This window comes from Labrus mixtus, chromosome 11 (genome assembly GCF_963584025.1).
Source record: "Labrus mixtus chromosome 11, fLabMix1.1, whole genome shotgun sequence".
Lineage (NCBI taxonomy): Eukaryota > Metazoa > Chordata > Actinopteri > Labriformes > Labridae > Labrus > Labrus mixtus.
In genome coordinates this window covers 2,139,228-2,155,186 of record NC_083622.1, presented here as the reverse complement: position 1 = coordinate 2,155,186, position 15,959 = coordinate 2,139,228, and the positions used below count along the sequence as shown (strand labels likewise).

Here is a 15,959-nt window from a genome sequence, read left to right as displayed (position 1 = left end):
GTCCAACTTATAACCACATGTATTAAGAGAGAATAAACAACAGTGTGCTCAGAGTTGGTGGTAACTGCGTCGCAATATTTTAAGGGATGTCATGGGTAAACTTTCCAGGGATCAGGACAACATTCCTCCTACGTTTAACAAAAATAATCAGTAACTTTGACATTACTATGCTAAATAAAATATGGGGTAAATCAGTTTGTGGTTGTCAGCAGCTCGTGCCGGCACATACGCACTCACATCAGTGGAGACAGTCTGGAGCTGCTGCACATGATTGGGGTCAGAGTGTTTTTGTTGTCCTTGCCGGAAACATCCAAGGAGAAAGCTTTTATCCCAGCTGTTTTAAACGGTGATTCTTGCAACGCTTTTTTTTTTTTCAAGTCTTGGCCTCACAATCAAATGTACAAAGTGTCTCCTCCTCTCCCAGCTCATCGTCTAAGTGGACGCAATCAAGCTCTGTCAGCGTGAGAGCGCAGCGCTGCACAGAGAATAAAAAGGTGCAGAATGCTCCTTTCATGCAGTCACAAAAAGAAGAAACAAACTGCACGGCGCTGGACAACTTTATTGGTGTGTTTGAATGTCTTTGTTGGAATACGCTTTGTGATTTTGACCTTTAGACGGAGCAGTTAGAGGGAGCAAATGATGCGGAGATATTTGTGCTATTTGCATCCACTATTGTTGGGTAATTTTTGCCAAGAGAGCAGAAGAGAGACATGAACTGTTGGGAGAAGAGAGAGTAGGGGGAGGACATGCAGAAAAGGGCAGAGGTCAGATTCAAACCCAGCTGCAATGAGGACTTTAGCCTCCGTACACGGGGTGTGCTACAAAACCGCTATATGCTATCGGCGACCCGCGACTATACTGTTTATTCTAGCATTGCAGTATACCAAACACCACAGCAGGACAGCTCATTATCGCTCTGCTTAAAGGCTTTATATGTGATTTTTTGATCCAGCAGATGTCGCCCTTGAGCACCAGCATGAAACCAAAACAACTTGCGCTGCATTGTTGTGTTAGCATGCTAACGCTAGCGATCTTTATTATGCTCGTATCTTCACACTGCATGTAAATTTACCTGAAATGAGCGTGATCTAGAAACACAGTTAAGCAGTGAGTACAGTATGTTATTCTTCTTTTCTCTAGTCCCTCAATTAAACAACTTTTATACGCGAGGGGAGGAGTCAGCCGGCCGTCCCGGCGATGTAAACAAAGTGAAGATAGGACTCTGAAAACTCTGAAAACATCACAGACAGTGGGACTCGGGTGTTACACCCATTGTAGACAGTCATGACTCACAGAGTTATTTTCAGAAGATATTTGATTTCTACATTTAAGTGTGAAAAATCACATATAAAGACTTTAAAGTTGACCACAGTAAACATGGCCGACCACCTCTGTAAAAAATTTCTGATAGCAGACACCTGGTTGTGATTTATCTCGTACTTATTTCAAGGTAAACCAATTAGTAAAAGAAGTTTCCCACAAACCAGCACGCTCAGTAAAACTTGACATAATCTTGACGAATTGTTTCATGTTTGTAGGAAGTTTGTAGCAGCGAGAGAAGAACTCTACGGTGGTCTGTGGGAACATTCATGTAGAGCTCATCCCACACAGACAAACCTTTTAGCAGCAGATCTAAAAACTGCTGTTACATCACTCGCTCCAAAGTCACCACACTTCATCGACAAAAACTGTAATTTAACTGAGGATACCACTGCTTTGCTGGTTTGGATTGTGTGTGTGTGTAATAACTCGTCTTTTGTGTTTTGAATGACAAATCCTCAAACAACAACACACTCAAACAGCAAACAGAGAAGCGGGAACAGCAACACCATGTGCTCTGTGAGGTCAAATGATTGCGGGGTCAACGTGACTAATGGGAACAACGTTTTTGATTCTTCAGCCTGCAGCAGTCAGTGCGTTTACATGGGATAGCTTGATAGGATTAAGCCAGATACCGATTTGCTACTCGAACGGACAGCTGTCACTTGTCTGAGTATATCTGCCGATCAGAGAATCGTATAAATGGCCGGAGCACGGCTGACTCCGCTACGCTATGTGGCTACTGTACCCCTTTCAACACGTGGTTATAGAGCCACTTCCTGTTGACCTGTACGTCACAGCAACAACAAACTATCTGGCGGCATTCAAACAAAGATGGCGTACGAGGAGATGGACGACATGTAATCTATCGCCATGTAACCCTACTGAGTGACACAGGCTGCAATGGAGTCTGGTGTCTTTGAAAAGAGTAATATAGCAGTCCCTATCTCTGAAGGATCCTCTCTGTAATGTTGTCAGACACTTAGAATAACAATCTGAACCTGTCAGTGACAGAAACAAGAACTTAAAGGCAGGGTTGTTAATTTTTAAAATTAGCTTGATTTAGAAAGAAGCATTCCCTCAGTGCTCCGTCTGCACCCACCCCATTGGTCCAGAAGCGGACTTCAGCTCATGCTGTGAGTGTGAGCTAGAGCGCGCAAGAGGTAGAGAACGAGCAGGGAGACAGGGAGGCTGTGACTGGTTCATCAGATTGGTACCTTGTGGCAGACATTGGTCGAAGTTTTTACAGACTTACAAACTGATACAGATGATGGATTTTCTTTGTTCCTTTCTCAGAGCACCTGAATTATTAATTTCTGTCAGGACCTAAAGACAACTTCAACCTAAATATTAAAACGTAAAGGCTAAAGAGTTGTACTGGAGAAATTCAAACATTTTCATATGTTTTATTTTTATATATTAGTCACCTTGACCCCAAAAATGTGAACAAAAAATACTTTTGGTGCTACAGTAAGAACCATAAAGTCCAGTTTGATGTTCAGTTTCCCACACTGACAGTTGATATTTGTGAGATTGAAATCGAAACCTCCCTGCAGATTCTTTCTCTGCTGTCCTGGCGAGGAGTTAGAGTACCCCGGGGCGGTCTAAAAATAAGAGCACGCCAACTGTTCAGATAACACCACAGCTCTGCTGAAGGAGATTAATTATTGCTGTGCGTCTCCTCGTCTGATTGGACACATCTGCTCCGTCCGTGCAGATTTGATTCCCTGCATAATTTGTGTTAATTGGCTCTTTTTCATGTGTGGCTATCTGAGCTCTCAGTTTTACACTCTTAAAGCAGGTATGCACACACACACACACACACACACACACACACACACACACACACACTCTGCTGCTTGTGCACACACTCACACAAACACACACTGTCCAGGGTCTCTAAAAATAGCAGGTGTTGGGTATCTGCGGGGAGATAAATGCTTTAATGTGAACCTCATGCATGCACACGTACACAACATGTTCTATCAATAAGTCTGATTTCTCTTCTTCTTCTTCTTCTTCTTCTTCTTTTTCTTCTTCATTAAGCTTTCTAAAAAAAAAATCCAGGGACAGACTCGGTGAAAATGTTCCTGCACACGCTCAGTATGTCAGAAAAGATGTGAAATACACCCGGGGGTCTGCGTCTGTCACTGCTGCCCCAGATACTTCACAAACACACACACACATTTTACCATCCAGGAAACAGACAAAGTCACCTTCAGCACACACACACACACACACACACACACACACACACACACACACACACACACACACACACACTTTGAGGGGGAGAGCTGCAGCTATTCTGGTCTACAAAGATCTCACACCTTCATAACCTTCAACGCTCTGATTACTGAGGGAGTAAAACTTTCTTTATAGATTCACTCCAAAAGCTGCAGCCGCCGCGTTCACCCCTCACTTTGATATGTTTTAATTTGCACTTCACTACAGAACATCAAATGTACCATTTTACGTCTTATTTTATTTTGTAGCAGTAGGAGTACCAACCACCTTTCCTATTTTGTTACGTCATGATTTTAATTGTTATGTATGGAAGCACTAAAAGGACATTCATTTATTTATAGTATGTTATTTATTACATATTTTATATATTTATTGTACTCAGTTTTCCTGCAATAACTTCCTGTTAGTACAATTCTTTTATCTTGTTAACTCAGGATAACAACGATGGTTTTTTTCTGCAATAATGAGGTCATTTTAGGGCTGTCAGTATTAACGCTTTGAACGCAATGCAATTAAAGTTCCGTAATAAATACATTGATTTTTTTAAATCGCAATGATTGTGTGCTATTTTGTGCATTTAGGCGCAACGTGGTAAGCCACTGCCCAGACAGCCGCATCTCCCAGAGTGATGGAAAAGAACGACACCTCTGTGCCTTTAAGAGGCTCATTTCACTCCCAGACTCCATCAGTCAACGAGTCAAAAGTCAAATCTATCTTGTAACTTTTTTACCGTCCTCTTAGGCTGTTTTCATTTACTTTTCGATCCATAACAAGTTCCTTTTTTTCTGTGGTCAATTTAATAATATACAAAAATATAAAACAGCAGGCACATCCAAAAAGTTGAGTACTGGGTGCTGGACAAAAGACATCCAAAGACAGAGAAAGACCGCACACCACAAGCCGCTCCAATTATATTTTAATTGGAATTATCACCACATACATGTAGGATACATAGCATAGCATACATTTCATGAAATGCAAAATAATGAAATGTCAAACGTGATTAAAAATGTGATTCGTCGCAATTAAGTATTGATTTTTTAGGGGTTTTATCTTGATTCATTTTGAAGAATCTTTTACTGCTCTGGTTAATTTCATTCGTTTTCTCGAGATCTTGAGAAATTCAATTAAAAAAAGCGCTGTTATCCCGAGATTAAATGAACTGAGATCTCAAGAAAAAAACTGAAATGTAGGCTCACTGATTATTTCAAGAAAACTGAGTAAAATAAAATGTATGGATGCATGTCCTCTTAGGGCTTCCGTAGAAAGGAACTTCGCAGAAACACGAATCTGAATCTGATTTTAAAAATGTAATAAATAAACTTTTTGGATGTATTTATAATCTGCTGATTAAATTCCATGTCTGAAGCTGCTCTTAACTCAAATAACCTCTTTGGGGTTTTGTGTTTATATTCAGTCTATTTCCGGTGATGAATGTGATCCCCCTTCACTCTCTCAGGTGTCAGTTCCTCTCTCTCATGATCTCAGTGAGTCCTCCTCCCTCACACTCTGAAGGACTCTGCAGGATTTTATGTGTCATGGTCTTCTGCTTCATTTAACGCTGTGTAGAGAAACATGGAGCCTCCGGACTTTGAGGCTATGAACTTCACGGTGGATCCGGGTCCGCCGGGTTACCCTCTGTGTGAGGGGTGGAAGGAGGGCGCGGAAGATGCCGTGTTCCACCTCTCCAACATCCTCCTCTTCCTCGGCTTCATGGGGGGCAGCGGCTTCTACGGAGTCCTGTACCTGTTCAGCTTCCTGACCGTGGGCTTCTTCTGCTCCACGCTGTGGGCTTGGTCCGACTCCTGCACCACGGACTCGTTCCTGTGGAGCTTCGCGCTGTTCGGTGCGTGTTTGGGTCAGCTGCTGCACGTCTCCTACCGGCTGAGGAGCGTCTCCTTCGAGAAGGACTTCCAGGAGCTGTACGCCTGCGTGTTCAAAAAGCTCGGGGTGTCGCTCACGCACTTCGGGAAGATCGTGGCCTGCTGTGACGCAGAGGTCCACAGCTTAGAGAAGGACCACTGCTTCGCCGTGGAGGGGAAAACGGCCATAGACAAGCTGTCCGTGCTCCTGTCAGGCAGGTGAATACAGCAGCTCCGACAGCGTCTCACACCAAACCTCATGTTGAAATCTGGTAATTGTTCTGCTAAAGGCTCAAATGTGAAACAAAGTTTAAAAAAACTAATAAACACATGACTTTCTGCGTATTCTTGATAATTCGGCACCAATAACATTTACTAAAACACAACTTAGATAGTTATAATTAGGCTTTAACACAACGTAAGAGGGTGACGTTTGTGCCCCTAACTTTAGTGTAACTGTCCACATTTAACCCCTGCAGACAGTGATGGTCCAACAGCTGCTTCATGAAAGTGTGAGATGAAATTATTGCTTAATATAACTCTAGTCTGTTCTTATCCATCTCAATGCATTTCAAATAAACTTCAGACCTTCAGAAAATATGTGAAGCCAAGCCTTCAGTTTATACACTCATTAAGATTATTTGACTCTGAAAGTGCAGCTATATGATATCTGCTATTAAAATTATGGAGGAAGTGAGGATGCAGCAGCCATATTGGAAGTCTGCACCTTCTTTAAAAACTGCTGCAACACCTGTGTGAAGACAAATGGACAGGACGCATCATGCACCACATTAGATATTTGCTGATATCCGATCTGCTGAGAACTATTTTATTGAGATAGTTGAAACCAAAATACTCACATGTATTTTTCCACCTAAGTGCGGAGAGGATTTAGTGTCTTTAGTAGTTGAAACACATCATTACATGTTCTGTTTATTCGATGGTCCACGTGCAGGTGCAGACATGAAGGACCATGCTTTTCAGTCAGTTAGACATGGACCCCAAAAACGTTCTGCTTCAGTGGGTCTATCTTTTTTTTTTTCTTCTAATAAGTGATGAAATTAATCACATTTCCTGTCTGGCTTCTCTCGATGGTCAAGAGGATGTATAACTACTCGGAGGCCGACACACCTGGCTGTAGATGTTCTGTCTGATATTTTTACGATTGTTGTCAATTTTGCGATGTATTTGCTGTTTCATGTCTTTTAAAGTATTGATGTATCTTTCATTACGTTTGTAAGTTTGTACCGTTTCTCATTGTCTGTCAGAAACGTTGTTTGTCTCAGCTTGGACTCTCCTGAAAAAGACATTTTTAATCTCAACGAGTTTCTCTCCTGGTTAAATACCTGATACAGCAAATAAACAGGAATCAAAGCCCCCTGCTGGCCTGGAGTTGGGCTGCCCGTTGCAACTTGTTTTTGGTCGCATTAGCTACTTTGCTTCATATGTTTTTGCATGGCGTTTGCTGTTAAAGCATTTGGTTGTTGTTTTCTATCATCGTCTTTAAAGACATCTTTAGACGCCACAGCTGTTTTGAGATCTTGTGATAGTGGCAGACAGGAAATATGGTCTTCTCCGTCCTGCTCCTTGGTTTGGATTTGTCTCGTTTGCACTTTTATTGCCGCTGTAATGTGGGTCATTTTTTTCTATCAGGGCTTTCTACACAGAACAGGTGGAACAAGGCTAACAGATTAAGAACAGTTGTTGCTATCTTTTTATTCTTATGAGTAATTTACAGCCCAAAATATGATAAAATATGGTCCCTTACTGGAAGTCTCCTTTAAGCCACGCCCCAAACCATGATGTCACAGCTGATGTTTTACTATACACTAAACATTCGCTGTGCTGCAGATTCATTTTTTTTTTCCTACTTTAGTGATTGTTTTAACCCTTCAGGTGCCGACAGTAAATCTAATAGTTAACACAAATGTTTCCCTTCCCAGAATCAGTGTGACGGTAAACGGAGAGTTTCTTCATTACATCTACCCGTTCCAGTTCCTGGACTCACCTGAGTGGGACTCCCTCAGACCGTCAGAGGAGGGAATATTCCAGGTGACTCCATCTCACCTGCATGTGCAAAAACCTTTCAGACTGTAATATATAAGGAGTGCTTATTCACTGAACCCTGTGTCGACCACAGCATCCATAAATCTTAACGAGAAAATATTTTTTTTCATCATGACCATGTTTGATATATTATCTTATTCATTCCTTATCACGGTGTGTTTAACGTCTGAAATGAAAACATTAATTTCACACTTCAGAGCTTCAAGTTGCTAACCTATCAGACCTTTAAAAAAGAAACCTAAAGGGAGTATTTGGTTTTTAACTTAAAGGAGCAGTATGTAACTCTGACCCCTAGTGTTTAAAACGGGTACTGCAGTGTAAATTGAAAACATCATAGAGAGCTGTCTCCCCCCCCCCCCCTCCTCTTTAGAGTTGATGCTCACTCAGGTCACCATGTGCTGGACACTGAAGCTTCAGTGTTTATCCAGCTCTGCATGGGTCTGTAAACCTTTCTGTGTTCTAACCTCTCTCCATTTTTCAAAAGCATCTCCAATATTGATCCTAGTTTGAGCACGTTTCTGCTCGTGGAGCTTATTAGAAACATGCAGAGGCTTTTTAGGTCGGGTACAATCACTTCTATCTGAACCACTTCTCTTGCCCGCTTCCATCGCTGCAACACCTGTTGACCTGATAACTGATCTCATATCTGGCAAACCGAGGGGCGTCCAAAACGGCCGTGTGTGGGGGTCGTCTTAAAACCGCCTACCTTCTCTGGTCCAAACAAATCCAGAGCATTCAGGAGCAGAAGAAGAAGTTAGAAGGAGGACATACTGGCTGCTGCATTGTTGTCAGAGAAGCCAGCACTTCAACATAGCATGTTTCCTTAATGTCTGATCAGATAGTAAGGTCACTTACTTATAATATCTTACTGATTGCTGAAGTTTTTTGTTCCTCCGCTCTGGAAAGCAGCTCCTATATTTAATGGGTTAAACCTTCATGGTTATCCTAAAGTTGTAATAAACTGTAATATTATTTTAACTGACATCATGAATGCCACTTTGTTCCCTCAAAGCTTCAAATCTTCCCCTCTCCTCAGGTGACCCTGCGTGCTGATAACCCCTGCAGATACGTGTCGTGGAGGAGGAAGAAACTTTATCTGCTGTTCGCAAAGCATCGCTACATAGCGAAGATCTTCGCCCTGGTTGTGCGTAACGACATTGCAGAGAAGTTGTTCTCTCTGAACGACAAAGCCTTCGACAGCTCGGGACACCGCTACGATCTCCGCTTGCCCAGCTTCTGTCACATGACCACGACGGACTTAGAAAAAACAGATGTCTTCTTGCAAGTCCCGACGCAGGGAGAAAGGACGGCCTGAACACACACACACACACACACACACACACACACACACACACACACACACACACACACACACACACACACACACACACACTGGCTGCCCTACTTTAAGCTGGACCGACTCACTTCATGCAGCAGTTAGGGGTCAAAGTGAGCCACGATCTGATCCAAGCTGTGAATAAATCTGTCATAACAAGTACTAAATCTGCCTGAATTATCATCGAATATGGATTTAAGGAGGAGTTAACAGACTTGTCACCAAACATGATTCCACGGGAACAGCATCCAACTTGGTCTGTTTAGTAAACGCCTTAAAGGTGCACTTAAACCTCCCTCAGTAGGGACATAGTGGTGATTGGCTCGACCTGAAATCTGTCCGTCGTATGGATGCATGTCCTCTTAGGGCTTCCGTAGAAAGGAACTTCGCAGAAACACGAATCTGAATCTGATTTTAAAAATGTAATAAATAAACTTTTTGGATGTATTTATAATCTGCTGATTAAATTCCATGTCTGAAGCTGCTCTTAACTCAAATAACCTCTTTGGGGTTTTGTGTTTATATTCAGTCTATTTCCGGTGATGAATGTGATCCCCCTTCACTCTCTCAGGTGTCAGTTCCTCTCTCTCATGATCTCAGTGAGTCCTCCTCCCTCACACTCTGAAGGACTCTGCAGGATTTTATGTGTCATGGTCTTCTGCTTCATTTAACGCTGTGTAGAGAAACATGGAGCCTCCGGACTTTGAGGCTATGAACTTCACGGTGGATCCGGGTCCGCCGGGTTACCCTCTGTGTGAGGGGTGGAAGGAGGGCGCGGAAGATGCCGTGTTCCACCTCTCCAACATCCTCCTCTTCCTCGGCTTCATGGGGGGCAGCGGCTTCTACGGAGTCCTGTACCTGTTCAGCTTCCTGACCGTGGGCTTCTTCTGCTCCACGCTGTGGGCTTGGTCCGACTCCTGCACCACGGACTCGTTCCTGTGGAGCTTCGCGCTGTTCGGTGCGTGTTTGGGTCAGCTGCTGCACGTCTCCTACCGGCTGAGGAGCGTCTCCTTCGAGAAGGACTTCCAGGAGCTGTACGCCTGCGTGTTCAAAAAGCTCGGGGTGTCGCTCACGCACTTCGGGAAGATCGTGGCCTGCTGTGACGCAGAGGTCCACAGCTTAGAGAAGGACCACTGCTTCGCCGTGGAGGGGAAAACGGCCATAGACAAGCTGTCCGTGCTCCTGTCAGGCAGGTGAATACAGCAGCTCCGACAGCGTCTCACACCAAACCTCATGTTGAAATCTGGTAATTGTTCTGCTAAAGGCTCAAATGTGAAACAAAGTTTAAAAAAACTAATAAACACATGACTTTCTGCGTATTCTTGATAATTCGGCACCAATAACATTTACTAAAACACAACTTAGATAGTTATAATTAGGCTTTAACACAACGTAAGAGGGTGACGTTTGTGCCCCTAACTTTAGTGTAACTGTCCACATTTAACCCCTGCAGACAGTGATGGTCCAACAGCTGCTTCATGAAAGTGTGAGATGAAATTATTGCTTAATATAACTCTAGTCTGTTCTTATCCATCTCAATGCATTTCAAATAAACTTCAGACCTTCAGAAAATATGTGAAGCCAAGCCTTCAGTTTATACACTCATTAAGATTATTTGACTCTGAAAGTGCAGCTATATGATATCTGCTATTAAAATTATGGAGGAAGTGAGGATGCAGCAGCCATATTGGAAGTCTGCACCTTCTTTAAAAACTGCTGCAACACCTGTGTGAAGACAAATGGACAGGACGCATCATGCACCACATTAGATATTTGCTGATATCCGATCTGCTGAGAACTATTTTATTGAGATAGTTGAAACCAAAATACTCACATGTATTTTTCCACCTAAGTGCGGAGAGGATTTAGTGTCTTTAGTAGTTGAAACACATCATTACATGTTCTGTTTATTCGATGGTCCACGTGCAGGTGCAGACATGAAGGACCATGCTTTTCAGTCAGTTAGACATGGACCCCAAAAACGTTCTGCTTCAGTGGGTCTATCTTTTTTTTTTTCTTCTAATAAGTGATGAAATTAATCACATTTCCTGTCTGGCTTCTCTCGATGGTCAAGAGGATGTATAACTACTCGGAGGCCGACACACCTGGCTGTAGATGTTCTGTCTGATATTTTTACGATTGTTGTCAATTTTGCGATGTATTTGCTGTTTCATGTCTTTTAAAGTATTGATGTATCTTTCATTACGTTTGTAAGTTTGTACCGTTTCTCATTGTCTGTCAGAAACGTTGTTTGTCTCAGCTTGGACTCTCCTGAAAAAGACATTTTTAATCTCAACGAGTTTCTCTCCTGGTTAAATACCTGATACAGCAAATAAACAGGAATCAAAGCCCCCTGCTGGCCTGGAGTTGGGCTGCCCGTTGCAACTTGTTTTTGGTCGCATTAGCTACTTTGCTTCATATGTTTTTGCATGGCGTTTGCTGTTAAAGCATTTGGTTGTTGTTTTCTATCATCGTCTTTAAAGACATCTTTAGACGCCACAGCTGTTTTGAGATCTTGTGATAGTGGCAGACAGGAAATATGGTCTTCTCCGTCCTGCTCCTTGGTTTGGATTTGTCTCGTTTGCACTTTTATTGCCGCTGTAATGTGGGTCATTTTTTTCTATCAGGGCTTTCTACACAGAACAGGTGGAACAAGGCTAACAGATTAAGAACAGTTGTTGCTATCTTTTTATTCTTATGAGTAATTTACAGCCCAAAATATGATAAAATATGGTCCCTTACTGGAAGTCTCCTTTAAGCCACGCCCCAAACCATGATGTCACAGCTGATGTTTTACTATACACTAAACATTCGCTGTGCTGCAGATTCATTTTTTTTTTCCTACTTTAGTGATTGTTTTAACCCTTCAGGTGCCGACAGTAAATCTAATAGTTAACACAAATGTTTCCCTTCCCAGAATCAGTGTGACGGTAAACGGAGAGTTTCTTCATTACATCTACCCGTTCCAGTTCCTGGACTCACCTGAGTGGGACTCCCTCAGACCGTCAGAGGAGGGAATATTCCAGGTGACTCCATCTCACCTGCATGTGCAAAAACCTTTCAGACTGTAATATATAAGGAGTGCTTATTCACTGAACCCTGTGTCGACCACAGCATCCATAAATCTTAACGAGAAAATATTTTTTTTCATCATGACCATGTTTGATATATTATCTTATTCATTCCTTATCACGGTGTGTTTAACGTCTGAAATGAAAACATTAATTTCACACTTCAGAGCTTCAAGTTGCTAACCTATCAGACCTTTAAAAAAGAAACCTAAAGGGAGTATTTGGTTTTTAACTTAAAGGAGCAGTATGTAACTCTGACCCCTAGTGTTTAAAACGGGTACTGCAGTGTAAATTGAAAACATCATAGAGAGCTGTCTCCCCCCCCCCCCCTCCTCTTTAGAGTTGATGCTCACTCAGGTCACCATGTGCTGGACACTGAAGCTTCAGTGTTTATCCAGCTCTGCATGGGTCTGTAAACCTTTCTGTGTTCTAACCTCTCTCCATTTTTCAAAAGCATCTCCAATATTGATCCTAGTTTGAGCACGTTTCTGCTCGTGGAGCTTATTAGAAACATGCAGAGGCTTTTTAGGTCGGGTACAATCACTTCTATCTGAACCACTTCTCTTGCCCGCTTCCATCGCTGCAACACCTGTTGACCTGATAACTGATCTCATATCTGGCAAACCGAGGGGCGTCCAAAACGGCCGTGTGTGGGGGTCGTCTTAAAACCGCCTACCTTCTCTGGTCCAAACAAATCCAGAGCATTCAGGAGCAGAAGAAGAAGTTAGAAGGAGGACATACTGGCTGCTGCATTGTTGTCAGAGAAGCCAGCACTTCAACATAGCATGTTTCCTTAATGTCTGATCAGATAGTAAGGTCACTTACTTATAATATCTTACTGATTGCTGAAGTTTTTTGTTCCTCCGCTCTGGAAAGCAGCTCCTATATTTAATGGGTTAAACCTTCATGGTTATCCTAAAGTTGTAATAAACTGTAATATTATTTTAACTGACATCATGAATGCCACTTTGTTCCCTCAAAGCTTCAAATCTTCCCCTCTCCTCAGGTGACCCTGCGTGCTGATAACCCCTGCAGATACGTGTCGTGGAGGAGGAAGAAACTTTATCTGCTGTTCGCAAAGCATCGCTACATAGCGAAGATCTTCGCCCTGGTTGTGCGTAACGACATTGCAGAGAAGTTGTTCTCTCTGAACGACAAAGCCTTCGACAGCTCGGGACACCGCTACGATCTCCGCTTGCCCAGCTTCTGTCACATGACCACGACGGACTTAGAAAAAACAGATGTCTTCTTGCAAGTCCCGACGCAGGGAGAAAGGACGGCCTGAACACACACACACACACACACACACACACACACACACACACACACACACACACACACACACACACACACACACACACACTGGCTGCCCTACTTTAAGCTGGACCGACTCACTTCATGCAGCAGTTAGGGGTCAAAGTGAGCCACGATCTGATCCAAGCTGTGAATAAATCTGTCATAACAAGTACTAAATCTGCCTGAATTATCATCGAATATGGATTTAAGGAGGAGTTAACAGACTTGTCACCAAACATGATTCCACGGGAACAGCATCCAACTTGGTCTGTTTAGTAAACGCCTTAAAGGTGCACTTAAACCTCCCTCAGTAGGGACATAGTGGTGATTGGCTCGACCTGAAATCTGTCCGTCAAATAAAACATGAGCCTGCTGGTTGCCAGGCGGAGTAAAAAACGGAGGAAAGATGTTGTCATCTCATTAAGGAGATGTTCGCTGCTTCACAGATGGGCGTCTTTTTGTCATGTTTGTGTTTGTCTACCTCGGTACTGTGAGTCTACCTTTCAAACATCACAGTCGTACTTTGACTGAGGAGCTGATGCGTCTGAAAAAGTTGTGTGTGTGTGTGTGCAAACAGCTGTCCTCTCATGACAGTTACTAATGTGCTCTTAAACTGTTATGAATGTTATTAAATATTAAATTTATGCTTTCATTTTAAATTTAAGGTGACATATCCTCCTCCTCTTCTTCAGTGTAAATAAGTCTCAGAGCTCCTCAAAACATGTGTGTGAAGTTTCTTGTTCTAAATCCACTCTGATCCTGTATTTGATCATGTCTATAAACCCCTCTATTTCAGCCCTGCTCAGAACAGGCTGTTTCTGTGTCTGTACCTTTAAATATGTAAATGAGCTGTGTCTGACCACGCCCCCTCTCTGGAAGTGCTTGGGCTTTCCCGCTCCATGTCCTATTGTTTACGGTGAGAAGGCAGACTCAGAGGGCAGAACAAACACCTAGCTGTGGGAGTGTCACCCACCTGGGGGAGGGGCTACTGCCCTTTGTGATGTCATGAAGAGAAAATCTCCAAACAGCCTGTTTGAGCACACATTTTCTGAAAAGTGGAGCAGGTAGAAGACGGAGAGGATGGACTTTTCTCATAATTGGGGGGTTTGTAGACATACTAGAGGAACATGGTGAAGTGTGTTTTACATAATATGTGACCTTTAAAGATGCTTGAATGTATTTATACACGATGAATGTAAAAGGTGAAGGTTGTTGCAAATGTCTTTTTTCTAAATGTGCATCGTTGAGATGTCAGATTAGATCAGTGCCTCTTGTGAATGTAACATTGTGCAAATGTAAATACGCTAATATGTTAATACTGTGCTGTAATAAATCAGAACTGATTCTATTGGCTAGTTGTTGTTTTTCTACTATTCTGTGCATCAGTGAAGTCGTGATTTCTTTGAGAAATGTCTCATTAAAGGACAATTATGACACCAGCTGTTGTAAAACTGATAAATGATAAATCAACTAGAGTTTAGTTATGAACCATGAAGTCTAAAAATAGTCTTAACTTCAGGGTGTAAGCTAGCACAGTTATTGCTTCAGCTTAAAGGCTTTATATGTGATTTTTTGATCCAGCAGATGTCGCCTTTGAGCACCAGCAAAACAAAACAACTCGCGCTGCATTGTTGTGTTAGCATGCTAATGTTAGCGATCTTTATTATGCTCGTATCTTAACACTGCATGTAAATTTACCTGAAATGAGCGTGATCTAGAAACACAGTTAAGCAGTGAGTACAGTATGTTATTCTTCTTTTCTCTAGTCCCTCAATTAAACAACTTTTATACACGAGGGGAGGAGTCAGCCGGCCGTCCCGGCGATGTAAACAAAGTGAAGATAGGACTCTGAAAACTCTGAAAACATCACAGACAGTGGGACTCAGGTGTTACACCCATTGTAGACAGTCATGACTCACAGAGTTATTTTCAGAGGATATACTTGATTTATATTATATTTAAGTGTGAAAAATCACATATAAAGCCTTTAATAAGAAACAAGTTATTAGTTTGATTGATAAATTGTGCGCACAAGAGAAATATTTTCACTTTTTGGGACTTCTGGGGCTCCGTAGGAATCTTAAAGTATTATAATTAAATAGCTTTGTTGAGATTCACTCAAATATCCCCAAAGACCGGGCTCTTCGTACCACAGATCTAGTCCCGGTCCCGGGTGGTACTCTGTGCTCTGTCTCCCCCTGTCGGAGCTCTGCGTCACTGCAGGTTGATCTGCTCACGCCTTCCTGTCCATTTTAGTCTGTCCCTGTCAGCTGTGAGGAATGTGCGACGCATATTGTGCAGCCCCCCCCTCCATCAGAGGGTCCAGTTTACGGTCTCCTCTGTTGCCTGAAGTCTTTCACTGGAATCATTCCTCCTCCTCCTCCTCTTCTTCTTCTTCTTCTTCTTCTTCTTCTTCAGTCTGAGATTCATTCCGCATTCTGCCGCTGCTGATCGGTGAGTACCGGCATGTTTCCTCTCGGTGTACTTTGACGAGCAGTTAGAAAGTTGGGCAGCTGTGAGAGATTCCTGCATGTGTCCCCTTCTTTCTATTTTTACATGAGCGCCCCTCAGAGCTGCACAACATCAGGCTGACAGAGAAGCACTCAGGGTATCATGTCCTTTATTACATGTGAATATTCTCCTTATGCTGTTATTAATCTCTGAAGAACAGATCCAGCCTGATATTTATACTGGATATTTCCTGTGCTGCCTGATGTGACATGACACAGGATGTTCTGTGACATTTTAACATCAGCTGCT

The 15,959-nt window shown here is 42.6% G+C and overlaps 2 protein-coding genes across 2 annotated transcripts in view; both read left to right on the top strand.

The window, feature by feature from the left end:
* The first annotated feature begins 4,772 nt into the window (after window positions 1-4,772).
* Window positions 4,773-15,959, top strand: part of bves (blood vessel epicardial substance) — a 21,246-nt gene continuing 10,059 nt past the window's right edge. The window contains exons 1-6 of the mRNA XM_061049387.1: window positions 4,773-5,648; window positions 7,373-7,481; window positions 8,533-8,805; window positions 9,514-10,025; window positions 11,750-11,858; window positions 12,910-13,154. Of these exons, the coding sequence (XP_060905370.1) occupies window positions 5,143-5,648; window positions 7,373-7,481; window positions 8,533-8,805; window positions 9,514-10,025; window positions 11,750-11,858; window positions 12,910-13,154 (1,754 nt within the window). The 5' untranslated portion in view covers window positions 4,773-5,142. The remainder of the gene's footprint in view (window positions 5,649-7,372; window positions 7,482-8,532; window positions 8,806-9,513; window positions 10,026-11,749; window positions 11,859-12,909; window positions 13,155-15,959) is intronic.
* On the top strand, window positions 9,203-13,266 carry popdc3 (popeye domain containing 3). Its single transcript, XM_061049547.1, has 3 exons — window positions 9,203-10,025; window positions 11,750-11,858; window positions 12,910-13,266. The coding sequence occupies exons 1-3, from the start codon at window positions 9,520-9,522 to the stop codon at window positions 13,186-13,188; spliced, it is 894 nt and encodes a 297-aa protein (XP_060905530.1). The 5' UTR covers window positions 9,203-9,519; the 3' UTR covers window positions 13,189-13,266.